At 47.8% G+C, this 16,594-nt stretch overlaps 1 protein-coding gene across 1 annotated transcript in view; it reads right to left on the minus strand.

Annotated features, from left to right (window-relative positions):
- The window catches only part of LOC143768328 (uncharacterized), a 59,054-nt gene extending 47,634 nt beyond the window's left edge, over positions 1-11,420 (minus strand). The window contains exons 1-3 of the mRNA XM_077257015.1: positions 11,396-11,420; positions 11,228-11,247; positions 969-1,028 (exon numbers count right to left, since the gene is read on the minus strand). Of these exons, the coding sequence (XP_077113130.1) occupies positions 969-1,028; positions 11,228-11,246 (79 nt within the window). The 5' untranslated portion in view covers position 11,247; positions 11,396-11,420. The remainder of the gene's footprint in view (positions 1-968; positions 1,029-11,227; positions 11,248-11,395) is intronic.
- Between the last annotated feature and the right edge of the window lie 5,174 nt (positions 11,421-16,594).

Below are 16,594 nucleotides of genomic sequence, written 5' to 3' on the forward strand. Positions count from 1 at the left end.
GTAAGAGCGATCACACTATAGAGCTCTGTACTGTAAGAGAGGTCACACTATAGAGCTCTGTACTGTAAGAGCGGTCACACTATAGAGCTCTGTAATGTAAGAGCGGTCACACTATAGAGCTCTATACTATATGAGCGGTCACACTATAGAGCTCTGTACTGTAAGAGCGGTCACACTGTAGAGCTCTGTACTGTAAGAGCGGTCACACTATAGAGCTCTGTACTGTAAGAGCGGTCACACTATAGAGCTCTGTACTGTAAGAGCGGTCACACTATAGAGGTCGGTACTGTAAGAGCAGTCACACTATAGAGCTGTGTACTGTAAGAGCGGTCACACTATAGAGCTCTGTACTGTAAGAGCGGTCACACTATAGAGCTCTGTACTGTAAGAGCGGTCACGCTATAGAGCTCTGTACTGTAAGAGCGGTCACACTATAGAGCTCTGTACTGTAAGAGCGGTCACACTATAGAGCTGTGTACTGTAAGAGCGGTCACACTATAGAGCTGTGTACTGTAAGAGCGGTCACACTATAGAGCTCTGTACTGTAAGAGCGATCACACTATAGAGCTGTGTACTGTAAGAGCGGTCACACTATAGAGCTCTGTACTGTAAGAGCGGTCACACTATAGAGCTGTGTACTGTAAGAGCGGTCACACTATAGAGCTCTGTACTGTAAGAGCGGTCACACTATAGAGCTCTGTACTGTAAGAGCGGTCACACTATAGAGCTCTGTACTGTAAGAGCGGTCACACTATAGAGCTCTGTACTGTAAGAGCGGTCACACTATAGAGCTCTGTACTGTAAGAGCGGTCACACTATAGAGCTCTGTACTGTAAGAGCGGTCACACTATAGAGCTCTGTACTGTAAGAGCGGTCACACTATAGAGCTCTGTACTGTAAGAGCGGTCATGCTTTGCACACATGAATAATGAAGGAGTAGAGAACTTATTTGCTAATTGCATTCTTACCTATGACTATGGCAGTAATGCATGCCGGCATCCATACTATTAGAATTGTTAATGTTGTCTCTGAAAAAAAGGTAAAATTTCATTATAGTGAACTAAGCAATTTTACAACTGTAGAAAGTTTACTGCCCATCAGCATTTCATTTCAAGTAGTGCACATGAAATACTTCATGAGGTTACTGCTGGATCAATAATATGATACGGAAGTCACTCAGGATCAGTAATGTAATGTATGTACACAGTGACTGCACCAGCAGAATAGTGAGTGCAGCTCTGGAGGATAATACAGGATGTAACTCAGGATCAGTAATGTAATGTATGTACACAGTGACTGTACCAGCAGAATAGTGAGTGCAGCTCTGGGGTATAATACAGGATGTAACTCAGGATCAGTAATGTAATGTATGTACACAGTGACTGCACCAGCAGAATAGTGAGTGCAGCTCTGGAGTATAATACAGGATGTCACTCAGGATCAGTAATGTATGTACACAGTGACTGCACCAGCAGAATAGTGAGTGCAGCTCTGGGGTATAATACAGGATGTAACTCAGGATTAGTAATGTAATGTATGTACACAGTGACTGCACCAGCAGGATAGTGAGTGCAGCTCTGGAGTATAATACAGGATGTAACTCAGGATCAGTAATGTAATATATGTACACAGTGACTGCACCAGCAGAATAGTGAGTGCAGCTCTGGGGTATAATACAGGATGTAACTCAGGATCAGTAATGTAATGTATGTACACAGTGACTGCACCAGCAGGAAGAGGTGGAGCCTGCTTGCCGTGTGCTCTGTGTGCTGCGTAGAGAGAGCTCCTGGGAAGGGAGGTAAACTTTTTCATCCAGGACTTTTTGTCTGCCCCCTTCCCAGGAAAGAAGGCTCATTTTGGGACTGGCCTCCGGGGCTGGGCCCCCGGCTCCCGCCTCCCGGTCCAAGCCGGCGGGGGGTGGGAGGACTCCAACTCCGGCTAGGGCTACAAGATCTGGCCAAGAATCAGGCAAGGGATCCAGCATGAAGACCCGTAGGACCCCTGAGGCCGCGGCGGCTCCTTCCCCCGGAGGTAGGCCGAGTACGAGCAGGGGTGCTGCAGCGGTGCCCCTTGGTTGGGGTACTAAGGCGGCTAGAGAATCCGCCGTGGGCTATGGTTCACGCATCCATGCGCACCTCTGCGAGTATGAGGACGCCTCAAGGAAGCTAAAATCCCTCTGGGGGGAGTTGAGGGTAGCTAAGGAGAGGTCTGACAGGGCCTCCGGCAATAAGAAGGCCGAGCTATCCGCCGCGGTCAAGAAGATCAAACAATTCATACAAGACCTGGAAAGCCGGAGGTGTGAGATCCTGGATGGCAGCGGGCCCTTCCGTGAAAAGCTGGAGAACGACGACCGGTTCAGAGCCATGACCGGTGGGGCTCCGGAGGGGTCACGGAGCTCCGGCCAGGTGGTGGAGGAGGATGATGAGGAATGCGAGGAGGAGGTCGCGCCCTACCCACCGCCTGGTGGCCTGGTAAGAGATCTCCAGGTGGCTCTCCCGTCAGATTCTGGCCCTTCAGGGGACAGCGGGAGCGAGGGGGAGGATGAGGATGGTGGTAGTAGCAGCGAGGGGGGCTGCCTCGTCATGCAGCAGATCCGGCAGATCGAGTCCCCAGTCCGTTTTAACCAGCTGAGGTTCGGGGATGAGATCTGTGAGGACGAGGCAACCAGGAGGGGGATGAAGAGAAAGGCAAAAAAAAGTAAGAAGAAGAAAACATCTACTGTGGAGAAATATGTGTATGTCCCCCTCTCTGGGGCCCCCCGATCCCGCTGTGCGGCACCCGCTACCCACCCCGGCTCGGGCTCTGTTGTGGGTCCGCAGCGAGGGAGCGGGGAGATTACAGGCCATGACACGCAGGGCGCTGCCTCTGTTTGTGGTAATGGAGGGGGTAGTGATGTGTCTGATATGGAGCATGGTGTGGAAGGTGGCCCAGCGGTGGGCAAGAGAGTGGCAGCCGGGACCGCATCTCCGGCGGTGAGCGCTGGGGTGTCTGGGTCCCCCACTTACGGATCCGCTAAATCTGGATCGCTTCTGGGGACCCAGGCACCTAGTAAAGTAAAGGGGGCGGGGCCTGCGGTGAAGGCGGGGTCTGCGGTGAAGTCGGGGCCTCCTGCATTGGGGGCACCGCCGCTGGTGGATGCTGAGGAAGAGTGGCCTAGCCTGGGGCCGGCTGCTGGAGCTGCTGTGGCCAGGCTGTTTGTGGCCCAGGGTGTGGTGGTGGGGGGTGCTGTGCCTCAGGGGACTGGTACCGCTGGGGGGATTCCGGGGGGTGGATCCAGCTCTGGGTCGGCTCTGGGGGTCCCGCTGCGGCCGGTCTCAGGGGGCGTGGCCTCCTCGGCACCCGCTGCCCATGCAGGTGCAGCTTTGGATAGCTCTGCTGTGCGGCTGAAGGCTGGGGGCGTGGCTTCCCAAAGAAAGGAAAAAAAAATGGACTTAGCCAGCAATGGAGCAGGGACTGCAGCAGACAGCAGCAAGGGCGCCTGCCTGGCGGGGTCCCCTGAGTCTGGGGGCTTACCTGCGGTGGGGGCTCCGGTGACAAGGCAGGATGGAGCTGGAGGCGGGTCTGCACCTGGCTTCCTACCTGCCAGTGAGGGAGGAGACTCTGTGCCTGCTGTGGTGGAAAGTCAGGCTGTGCTGCTTAAGTCCCATGGCAGCAGGACTCTTAAAGGGACAGCAGCGCTGTGTGTGCCAAACCCCCCAGCAGGGAGGATGCCACCAGTAGGTGGCGGTAGCCGTGAACCTGGAAATACCCAAAAGGTGAGGCAAAATAAAACTGACCCCAGTGTGTATGTGAGTGAGAGTGGGGTGACTGATGGAGTGGATGAGGAGGGTGCGGGTATGGAAGTGTCTATGGTTGAGGATGCGAGTGGCAGTGCGTCTAAGGTGGCAAGTGTGAGTACGGTGTCTGATGGTAGTGGGAGAAGGGGGGAGGGGGCCGGTCCATCTGCCCCCCCAGCCACAGGTTCTCGGAGTTATTCGGGGGTGGTGGCTGGAGCCCCGGGGTCTAGTCAGGGGGTTTCCTCGCCTCTGGACCTCAGGGATAGCGTTTTGCGGCGCCGCTTCCTGGAGGCCCTCAAAAAGGGAGAACGGACGATCGAAGTAGAGGGAAGAGTGGTGGACTTGGCCTTTTGGCTGGATAGACACGGCCAGGCTGCCTTCCAAGATAAAAGGGAAGGGGAAACGGTTTGGTCCCTCCCGACAGCCGGGCAGGGGGTGGCCAGGCGGAATGTGGTCCGTCTTCGGTGGAGGGGCAGTGAAGCGTGCCCGCCAAGGGCGAGGGTTGTGGAGCTCCTTCTGAAGATGGACTTCAGGGCGACGGACATCTTTGCCCTGATTCATCCGTTTGGCACCTCCTTCTTCGATGTCAGTTTTGTTCGGCCAGAGGGCTTGGAGCTTTTCTGGTCGAATTTCGAACTGGCAAAGGGGGAGCCCGGCTGGCGAGACTTTGCCGTGCAGGCGGTGTCTCGCCAAAATAGTGTAAAGAGGGTGACCGTTCTGACAAGTAACGAGTCACTCTCTGGGGTCGACATAATGACGTGGCTTTCCCGTTATGGGGAAGTCACCGAGGTCCCTAAAAAAAATAGGGACGAGTTTGGCATTTGGTCAGGGGGCTGGACCTTCATGGTAAAGTTGAAGGTTTCAGGAGGTACGGTCACCCACATCCCTTCCTCAGCATTTCTGGGGAGGGACAGAATCCAGATCTTCTACCAGGGGCAACCGAAGGTCTGCCACAGGTGCGGTGATCCCCGCCACTTCAGCGCAGGCTGCAAGGTACAGAAATGTGCCTTGTGTGGCGGGGTAGGCCATCTTGCCGCGGCCTGTGGTGACATTAGGTGTCACCTGTGTGGTGACCTAGGTCACCCGTATAGCCGCTGCCCCCGTTCCTTTTCCAGCACCATCTCTGGCCCGGCAGGGGGGAGCCAAGGGGGGGTCCCCGGTGGTGCAACTTCTGCTGTGGCTGAGGGTGGAGGCATGAGGGGAGCTGAGGGGTCGGTGAGAAAAGGCGAGGCTGGTACATCTGCCCACCAGTGGCAACAGGTGAGGAGCCGTAAGGGCAGGGGGCAGGATAAGCCTCAGGCAACTGGGGTGATGACTGCCCCCACCCTGGAGACGGCAGCCAAAGCCTCTGAGGCCCTGGGGGAGAAGGCGGTGAGCGAGGAGATCCGGAGGATGGAGAGGGAGGAGTTGGCTGCTTCTGATAACTCTTCCCAGTATGAAAGTCTGGATGAAGAGGTGGTGGAGCAGCCTAAAAAAACGGGTGACAATCGTACCGGTAAGAGTCGGAAGAAGAGGAAGAACAAGGCTAAAAAATCTAAGCCCCCCCCCCTGGCCACTGGGGTGCCTACGGAAGGGCTCGCTGACTCCCCTCTGATCCCCCTCTCCAATCGGTTCCAAGCCCTCAATGACTCTGCTGTGTCGGAGGTCGGGGGTGAGGGGCCGGTCGCAACATCTGGGGTGCCTTCGGGGAGTGGTGAGGTCTGTCCTCCGGGGGATTCACACTCCTCTGGAGGGGGGACCACCTCGGGGTCCAGGGGCAAGGAATCTATTTCTGGGAAATCCAGTGCTATAAAAGAGGATATGGACACCTCGGTATCTTTAAAGAGGAGGGGTGAGTCGGGCTCCTCCTCAGAAGGGGAGAGGAAATCAGGGGGTACGGTTAAAAAACAGGCCATCTAACTCAATCACCCATGATGGCGGAACCTACCCCGTTGACTCTGGCGTCGATTAATGTCGCCAGCATAAAGTCAGATACGGCTAGATTTACGGCCTTTGATTTTTTCACCCGGGTTGAGGCTGATATTTTATTTTTGCAGGAGACCAGACTAACGGACCTGGGGTCCATCTACAAAGCAAAGAGGGAATGGAGGAGTGGGCCCTCATACTGGTCTCTTGCGGCCGAGCCGTATAGCGGGGTAGCGGTCCTTTTTAAGACCGTGGAGGTGGAATGCAGACGGGTGATCGAGGTAGAAATGGGGAGATGTTTGGTCCTTGACGTCTTCATGAGGGGACAGGAGCTTCGGCTCATCAATATCTATGGCCCACAATCCAAGTGGGACCGTAAATGTCTCTTCCTGAGGATCAAGCCCTATCTTTTTACGAGCCGGCAGGTGGTCTTCGGTGGGGATTTTAATACTGTAACCAGACTCCGTGATAGGGGAGGCCCCGGAGACCGGCTGGCTTATGATAGCGTAGCCTTGAATAGCATAGTAAGCGAAGCTCGCCTGGTGGATGTCCACATCCGGCACACCCCAGGTCACGGGGGTTTCACCTTTTTTAGGGGAAGCAGTAGGTCTAGGATAGATAGGTTTTTTTTAAAGGAGGAAGCCGTCTCTTCTGCAGTGTCCGCTGTTGAGGTGGAGTTCTCCGATCACTGTTTCATTTTCTTTACTTTGAATGTTACAGAGACCCCCCGGATGGGGAGAGGCCTATGGAAGCTGAATTCGTCCCTTCTGGAAGAGGCGGAAGTAAGACAGTCCTTTGAGGAATTTCTTCAGAGCCAGGTACCTCTCTTGGGTCTTTGTAGCAGTAAGTCTGAGTGGTGGGAGATCTTCAAAAGAAGGGTCGCAGGGTTCTTCCGTCAGCTCTCGAGCCTCAGAGGCCTGAACAGGTACCGCCTGTATCGGGAGCTGGGGAGGAAACTCGAGCAGCTCGTCTCGACTGGAGGGGACCGAGAGGAAATCTCCAGGGTGAAGACCTTGCTCAAGGGGTGCCAGTATGATAGGCACACATCCTTGGTTTTTGAGAGGGATTTCGGGAGGTACCGCTCGCCCGACCCTTACAGAAACTGCAGGTTGTCAGTGAATTGTAAGATGGTGAGAGGACTGATTGACAGTACGGGGTCCCTGAACAGATCCAAATCAGGGATCCTGGAGGTGGTCAGATCCTTCTACTTGCACCTCTTGGGGAGGAGGGATCCTGATCGGGATGAGATGTCGGCTTTCCTGACTGAAACCATCCCTGAGCCAGGGGATGACCCCTCTCTTCATGTTTTGGCAGAAGCAATCAGGGAAGAGGAAGTGAGACGGGCGATTGATGGGCTCCGGCCCAAAAAGTCGCCCGGTCCGGATGGCTTAACATCCGAGTTCTACAAGACTTTTAGGGACTCTTTGGTCCCCCTCTTGACTGAGGTTTTTAATGAGTGCCTCTCCTCGGACATTCTACCCAGTTCAATGAGGAAGTCAGCCCTGATTATCCTGTCAAAGGGTAAAGACTCGTCCCGTATTGAGAATTGGCGTCCCATAGCGCTTCTCAATACGGACCGAAAGGTTCTGGCAAAGGTGCTTTTTAATCGGTTGGTGCAGTTTGCGCCCCGGCTCCTTTCGGGGGCCCAGCACTGCTCTGTTCCAGGCTGCAGTACATTTAGTGCTGTGCTCGGTGTCCGGGAGGCAGTGGAGCAGGGCAGGTCACTGGAAGGGGTACTTGCTGTCCTTAGACCAGGCGAAGGCCTTTGACCGGGTTAACCATGAGTACCTCTGGTCCGTCCTTCTGAGGTATGGTCTGCCTGGGAGGTTTGTTGATTGGTTGAGAGTTTTATACAATGGGTCAGAGACTTTTCCGCTCGTGAACGGTTGGGTCGGACACCCTTTTGAGGTGAGGTCTGGTGTCCGCCAGGGCTGTCCTCTGAGCCCGCTGTTATACGTGTTTGCGATCGACCCCCTTTTAAGGAGGGTGGAGCGTGGACCGTTGGTGGGAGTCAGGATGGACCAGGCGGAGCCAGAGGCCGCCTTGAGGGTAGTGGCGTACGCTGATGATGTTTCCCTTTTTGTATCCTCGAGAGAGGAGGCAGATTGGGTGATGTCTGAGGTTGAACGCTACTCGGTGGCATCCGGTTCCATGATCAACCGGGACAAGTGTGAGAGTCTCTGGCTGGGAGGGGGAGATCCAAGTTTTGATCTCCCGGACACCCTTCCAGGGCCTCAGGCCACAGCAAAAATATTAGGCATCAGTTTCGGCCCGGGGGACTATCCCCAGCAAAACTGGGAGGGCAGACTTAAGATTGCCGCCCAGAAGGTGGATCAGTGGAAGGGTTGGTCTTTGACCCTAAGGGAAAGGGTTAGTCTTGCCAAGGGCTATTTGCTTCCTTTGCTAATATATTTGGGCAGCGTCTGCATCTTGCCAGAGCCTCTTTGGACACGGGTCTACAGCCTGTTTTTCCAATTGTTATGGGGAAATAGGCTGAACCTAATCAAGAGGGAGGTCACGTACCGCACGAGGAGACTAGGAGGGTTGGGTATGGTCAACCCAGTGGTGTTTCTAGTAAACACCTTTCTTAAGGCAAACATCGCCAACCTCTGGTCAGAGAGGGCTCCTCTGTGGGTATTCTCCTGTAGGGGGTGGTTTCGGCCTTTCTTCCAGGAATGGGAGACAGGAGGGCAGGTAAAGGACCTTCGAACACCTCATGGGCATCTTCCGGCTTATGCTACCCCGGTTCTGAAGGTGGGGTCTGGGAGTGTGGGAGATCAGGACCATGTCGAGAAGGTTACTTGACAATAGGGTCCTGTTGACCCACTTTCAGAAGCCCCTGGCGCTCAGGGATTGCCCAATCTGGGATCTGGAGGTGGGGCTCGGGTTATTGAACTCTAAGCGGATCCCCTTGAAGTTTTGGGACTTGGCTTGGTGCTGCTTCCATGGGAAGCTGTATGTGAGGGACAACCTGAAGTGCAGATGCTCTGATGACCGGGATTGTCCCCGCGAAGAGTGTGGCGGTATGCTTGAAAGCATGGAGCATTTCCTGCTTCGGTGTCCCTTTAATACAGAGGTCTACAGCAGGGTGGGTGCTTCCATTGGCTGGCCTTTCCTATGCGGAGTGGGCCTATGGGGCATTCAGGTCCCTTGGTGGCCGAGATCGGGGCACTGTTTTCTTAGTTAGTTTAGTAACTAGGTTCCACACGTGGAATGCACGGTGTCTAGTGTCTACTCAGCGGAAAGTCCTCCCCAGGGAAGAGGTGATTAGGAACATCCTGGGTGACCTGGCAAAAGTGCGCTTGCTGGAGTTTGAGAGGCTGGGTGCAGGGAGGGCCTCTCTTCTTTGGAGGGGTTTCTCCTTTAATGTGCCCTAGGGAGAGTTAGGTTCTGTGTGCCTGTGATAGGGTTGAGTTAGTCTTTTTTATCTTTTTATCTTTATTTTGTAGGGTCAGATAGATGTGTAGGGACAGGGAGGGACAGATAGGGACAGTCTTTAGGGACAGGTAGTTAGTATTAGGTTGGTAGTGAGGGTCAGTGAGGGACAGGTAGGGGCAGGTAGGGAGAGATTGGTAGGGCTATAGGGACAGGATTTTCTCTTTTGTGTTGTTAGGGAGGGTCAGGGTGATGTGCGGTAGATTAGGGTGAGAGCCTCTATGGTCTCCAGTTCCTGGTGGTGGGCTGTAACCCTCACTTATAGATTTTTGTTTTGTAATTGGTAACCCGGGTATAGGGCTTGCAAGCATTGAACTTGGGCCTGTTCTTTGGTCATGGTTAAGGTGTGTACTGGTTATTATTATGTTATTATTGATTATATGTTATTATAAGGTTGTATATATGTTACATGTGTACTATGATGCGTGTAGGGGGGATTTAGTTTAGGTGGGGTGGGGGGTTTCTTGGGGGGTGGGGGGATGGGTTTTGGAGAATGGACGTCCGGCGGGATGCCAAGAAGAGGAAAAAAGGGCCATAAACTTCTATGGACCTTGTTCTATAGTGAAGGCCACAAACTTTCGTGGGACCTTGTGTGATAGGCCACAAACTCTCGTGGGACCTTGTGTGATAGGCCACAAACTCTCGTGGGACCTGGTGTGATAGGCCACAGACTTTCGTGGGACCTTTGGGGGAATGGTGGTGGTTTAGTTTAGGAGGTTAAAAAAAAAAAAAAAAAAAAAAATAAAAAAATATATATATATATATATATAAAAAAAATATATGATTACGTTTTGGCCAGGTGGCCTATTTGCTTTCTTTAGGGCAGTTGGCCGACTTTTGTTTATTTTTCTAGGGATGAATGCATGGGTATGTGTGTATGAGGGAAAAAGGTACAAGGGGAGAGGAAAAAGGATATAGGTTGAGGTCTCTTCCCTTGCTGGGGGGTATTAATGAAATGGAGGAACATTTTGTTTGTATAAATATGCTGGACATTGGACTTTTGGGGACTGTGAATAATTTGTTTTGTTATTGAGTTTGTCTGTAAGCTTTGTTTTGTACTTTTATAATAAAAAAGAGATACAGGATGTCACTCAGGATCAGTAATGTAATGTATGTGCACAGTGACTGCACCAGCAGAATAGTGAGTGCAGCTCTGGGTTATAATACAGGATGTAACTCTGGATCAGTAATGTAATGTATGCACACAGTGACTGCACCAGCAGAATAGTGAGTGCAGCTCTGGAGTATAATACAGGATGTAACTCAGGATCAGTAATGTAATGTATGTACACAGTGACTGCACCAGCAAAATAGTGAGTGCAGCTCTGGAGTATAATACAGGATGTAACTCAGGATCAGTAATGTAATGTATGTACACAGTGACTGCACTAGCAGAATAGTGAGTGCAGCTCTGGGGTATAATACAGGATGTAACTAAGGATCAGTAATGTAATGTATGTACACAGTGACTGCACCAGCAGAATAGTGAGTGCAGCTCTGGAGTATAATACAGGAGGTAACTCTGGATCAGTAATGTAATGTATGTACACAGTGACTGCACCAGCAGAATAGTGAGTGCAGCTCTGAAGTGCAATGCAACATAGTTTTTTGATGCAGTATATTTCTATAGAAATATTAACAGTTTTCCATGTACAACACTGGAGTGGCACTATAGTGGCATGGTAGCTATAAAATGAGTATGGGGATATTTATTATTTTTCATCATATGCAGTTAACATAATTTTTTTTACCCTAAAATCTATTTTTGGCTTTCCTCCTATAGGTTTTGTACATATTTTCACGCGTGCATTTTTTTATAGAGCTATTTACTGCATTCGGATAGAAAATGTCAGATACCTGAAATTACAGATAAAGGGTATACAGTACCATCTCTAGTAACGTTTCTCGCAGCTTCTCCACTATTCACAGTCTCTTTAATACTTTCCGTTAAGTTCATAGATAAAATCTTGATGTAGTTTATTACTCACCAAAAACGGGTTGTACAAATTGTGATGTATTTGCAAAATAAAAATGCAATGCATGAAACCAAACAGCGAACTGAATACAGATGTCAAACTATTGAAGGTTTTCTGATGTAGACTTCTACTCACCAACAATGCCGACCGACATCCTGAAAGGAAAAACAGTGGAATTGAATCCAGATCATGTTTTCGATTAATTTGGTAACAATTTCCCCCTACATTTATTACTATCTTGTTTTGAAAGCTGATATAAAATTCTATATATTTCTATGTAATTCTATAAATTAATCCGCTTACCTTGACAAGACAATTTTTTTAAATAGATGCTTCAGAAAATGAAACTTTGCTCATATTGTGGTGGCAACTATTTATAGGCGTGTAGAAGGGAACACTCCCCTAATAAAGTCATGGGCCCGGCTTAAAACACTGCAGTAAATTGTTTCTTTTTTAAAACTGCACATTTATGTCCTTATAAGCTATATAAACTCCAATAATAGTGTCATAACTGGAGCATAATGATCTCTTCACATGGCAAATCCTGGAAGATCAACTTATACTGAATGGAATGAAAAATCACAAAGCTGATGTACAATATTTGGTGTCACGGGGGGATACGATTGCTCTATGTATCTCCTCTATTAGTGGAGAAGTATAAAAGTATGGAAAAAAAACTTTGTTTCATTTTTTCTTTTTCATTTATCCACTGTATATCTTTATCTATACAGTAGTGTTCACAATAATAGCCGTGTGTTCAGAAACAAGAGCAAATCTTAGAATCTTTCTCCTGGTTTTTATTTCCAGCACTGGGAACATTGCACAAAACGAGATTATATATAGTTTTGAACTACGGTTTGTGCCAAGTCTGGCTCTAGAACAAAGAATCAGGTCTCTGGGGCCCACGTCACTACATACCCTACATCCAGGCTATATCTCACCTGGAGCGATGGATTCCCAAAGCCCTCGGTCCAGATGAGCAGCAGATGTGCAGCACGGACACATGACGTTGTTGCAGCAGGGCGGTCTTGTTGCAGCCACAAAGGCTGTAGAGGTTGAATGGCAACTGAAAGGGTAAAATAGAAGATTGCCAGGAAAGCAAAGCCTTCACATAGGAATGTAGCAGAGCCCAGTGATGTAACACAGTTGAGTATTTCAGTGAACTGACTGCATCAATGTAGCAGAGTTGAGTAGTTCAGGAAACTCACTGTAGTGATGCAACAGAGCCCAGTAATGTAGCAGAATTGTATAGGTCAGGAGACTCACTGTAGTGATGTAACAGAGCCCAGTGATGTAGCAGAATTGTATAGGTCAGGAGACTCACTGTAGTGATGTAACAGAACCCAGTGATGTAGCAGAGTTGAATAGTTCAGGAAACTCACTGTAGTCATGCAACAGAGCCCAGTGATGTAGCAGAATTGTATAGGTCAGGACACTCACTGTAGTGATGTAGCAGAGCCCAGTGATGTAGCAGAATTGTATAGGTAAGGAGACTCACTGTAGTGATGTAACAGAACCCAGTGATGTAGCAGAATTGAATAGGTCAACAGACTCACTGTACTGATGTAACATAGGCCAGTGATGTAGCAGAATTGTATAGGTCAGGACACTCACTGTAGTGATGTAGCAGAGCCCAGTGATGTAGCAGAATTGTATAGGTCAGGAGACTCACTGTAGTGATGTAACAGAACCCAGTGATGTAGCAGAGTTGAATAGTTCAGGAAACTCACTGTAGTCATGCAACAGAGCCCAGTGATGTAGCAGAATTGTATAGGTCAGGACACTCACTGTAGTGATGTAGCAGAGCCCAGTGATGTAGCAGTATTGTATAGGTAAGGAGACTCACTGTAGTGATGTAACAGAACCCAGTGATGTAGCAGAATTGAATAGGTCAACAGACTCACTGTAGTGGTGTAACATAGGCCAGTGATGTAGCAGAATTGTATAGGTCAGGACACTCACTGTAGTGATGTAGCAGAGCCCAGTGATGTAGCAGAATTGTATAGGTAAGGAGACTCACTGTAGTGATGTAACAGAGCCCAGTGATGTAGCAGAATTGAATAGGTCAACAGACTCACTGTAGTGATGTAACATAGGCCAGTGATGTAGCAGAGTTGAATAGTTCAGGAAACTCACTGTAGTCATGCAACAGAACCCAGTGATGTAGCAGAATTGAATAGGTCAGGAGACTCACTGTAACATTATAGCAAAATTGAGTAGGTCAAGAAATTCACTGAAGCAATGTAGTAAAGCTCAGTGATGAAGCAGAGTTAAATAAGATGGGAGGCATCTCATTGTAGAAGAGAGGAATTGTATTGTACAGTCCAGCAATGTAGTAGAGCTCAGTATGTCAGGAAGTACTGTAGAAGAGTGGAACAGTATTTCAGGGCCCGGTGATGTAGTAGAGCTGGGTACATGAGAAGGCGCCATAGCAGAGGGGAGTGTTGCTGCAGAGCACAGCTCTATAACAGTTATAGGAATGCTGGGATGCACCAATAAAGAATGAAGAGATGCTGCAGAGCCCAGTGATGTAGCAGAGCCCAGTGATGTAGCAGAGCCCAGTGATGTAGCAGAGCCCAGTGATGTAGCAGAGCAGGGTATGACAGGACATACCGCACAAAGTGAAGCATTACAAGTCAATAGTGGCATACATTCCAACTGCCTGCCCTTAACACTCAACACCCAACTCACAGTGACCATAGGGCTTCGTTCACACGTTGAGTTTTTGCTGCGTTTTTTTAAAGCAAATTTTAAGCTGTGTTTTCCTGTACCAGCAAAAGCTCTGAGATTTCAGAAATCTCACGTACACAGATTGTTTTTTTTTTTTCCTGACTGAATTGGAAAACTGCTGCGTTTTTCAAAACTGCAGCCTGTCACTTATTTCAGCGTTTTGCAGCATTTTTTCACCCATGGTAAGTGCAAAAATGCAGCAAATAACACGGGTATTAGGATTTGCTGGATTTTTGGTGCAAAAACCTAAGGAAGTTGCATAATTTTTGGGCAGCACTAAACTATCAGCATGCATAAGAGACAATACAAATGCAGCAAATATGCAGCAAATTGCGCAGCAAGAATGCAGCAAAACCCAATTTTTGTAAGCAGTTTCTTTACTGTCAAGAGTGCAATAATAGTGTACATTTCAGCAAAAACCCTACACCCCTAGAATTAAAAGCTGACATGGCTAACTTCTCCTTTACACAGAACTTCCTTGTTAAACACAATTATTTTTATAACATGGATTATAGATCATAGGTTGTTTTAGTATAAATATAATGAAGAGTAAAATGTAAATACTAAGTAACCAGGTAACAATATGTTTTTTTTTGTTTAATATATCTAGGTTGTAAATTGATAACTTCATGATATTTTCTAGGAGGAAATCGTGCATGTAAGAATGTAGAAATTCTTTCCACTTTGCACTTGGAATGATGGCGCTGTGCTAGGTGGAATAAGTTTAACTGATGGTTGATAATTTATAGATTAAAATAGCTTATAAATAAAAAAAGTCTTGTAACCCCGTAATAAAATGTAAACATGTAAAGTTCAACAAGGAGCTTCTCCGGGAGGGTTTCCGGCATGACAATATATCTAATTGTTGAGTTATTGGCATTTTGTTCTGTGTGAGCTTCTCTGGTGTCTGCTCAACAAGGTAATTATGTGTATTGATAACTGCTCATAAATAAAATCTATCTATTTTTCAACACGATGTCACTAGATAAGAGCGAATCAATTCAATGTGAATCAAACTCATGTTACGTTTTGAGGAACCCCCAAAATTTCAACAGTTTGAAAGGTGCATCTGCAAAAATGGCCACTGCCATTTTGCACAATGCAGAACATTGAATCGACTGGAAAAGGCTCACAAGCAAACTTTCCAATAATGCCTTGCAGCTACAGTGGGATGTAAAAGTTTGTGCACCCCTGGTCAAAATAACTTATTATGAACAGTTAATCAAGCTGAAGATGAAATGATCTAAAAGGCCTAAAGTTACAGATGACACATTTCCTTTATATTTTAGACCAAAAAAAATGTTCATCTTTTACATTTTAAAAATTACAAATAGGAAAACGGTCTGATGCTAAAATTTTGGCACCCTGCATGGTTGGTACCTAGTAGCACCCTATTTTGTAAGTATCACAGCCTGTTATCGCTTCTTTTAGTGAGACAAGAGTCTTTCAACCTTGTGTGAGGGATTTTCCTCCATTCTTCCTTGGAGAATTCCTCCAGTTCTGTGAGATTCCTGGGTCGTCTTACATCCTCTATTATTTTGAGGTCTAGTCACAGATTTTCAATGACGTTCAGGTCAGGAGACTGTGAGGGCCATTGTGAAACCTACAGCTTGCGCCTTTTGTGTGGATTATGACGTGTGTTTAGGATCATTCTCCATTTGTAGAAGCCATCCTCTTCCTCTTCTCCCCTTTAGCTTTTTAACAGATGGTGTTATGTTTGCATCAAGAATTTGTTGAAATTTCATTGAATCCTTTCTTCCCTCTACCAGTGAAATATTCCCCGCGCGATTGGCTGCAACACAACCCCAAAGCATAACTGATCTTCTCCCATGATTAATGGTGAGATGTTCTTTTCCTGAAATTCTGTGCCCTTTTTCTCTACCTTTGATCATTGTGGCCACAGAGTTCTATTTTAACTGATGCTAAAATTTTATGGTGAGGATGCAAGTATCACGAAGGTGTCAGTTCCCTCTGGAAAACCTGAAATTAAGACGGTCACTTCGGGTAATGAATCACAGGTCTTCTGTAGAGATGATGTGATTTGTGTCCCATATTAATTGGATTTCGTTTCTTCTGGTGATGAAGAGGTTAACGACCTTTTCTGTGCTGATCAGAAACATGCAGCTCCATTCCAGCTGCTTCCGATCCGGTCATTAACTCTTCCTATATAAACTGATCAGGTGGTTTAACCCCTTTACCCCCAAGGGTGGTTTGCATGTTAATGACCAGGCCAATTTTTACAATTCTGACCACTGTCCCTTTATGAGGTTATAACTCTAGAACGCTTCAACAGATCCTGGTGATTCTGACAATGTTTTCTCGTGACATATTGTACGTCATGACAGTGGTAAAATTGCTTTGATATTACCTGCGTTTATTTGTGAAAAAAATGGAAATTTGGCGAAAATTTTGAAAATGTCGCAATTTTCCAACTTTGAATTTTTATGCAATTAAATCACAGAGATATGTCACGCAAAATACTTAATAGGTAACATTTCCCACATGTCTACTTTACATCAGCACAATTTTGGAACCAATTTTTTTTTTGTTAGGGAGTTATAAGGGTTAAAAGTTGACCAGCAATTTCTCTTTTTTACAACACCATTTTTTTTTGGGACCACATCTCATTTGAAGTCATTTTGAGGGGTCTATATGATAGAAAATACCCACGTGTGACACCATTCTAAAAACTGCACCCCTCAAGGTGCTCAAAACCACATTCAAGAAGTTTATTAACCCTTCAGGTGTTTCACAGGAATTTTTGGAATGTTT

This window comes from Ranitomeya variabilis, chromosome 4 (genome assembly GCF_051348905.1).
Source record: "Ranitomeya variabilis isolate aRanVar5 chromosome 4, aRanVar5.hap1, whole genome shotgun sequence".
NCBI lineage: Eukaryota > Metazoa > Chordata > Amphibia > Anura > Dendrobatidae > Ranitomeya > Ranitomeya variabilis.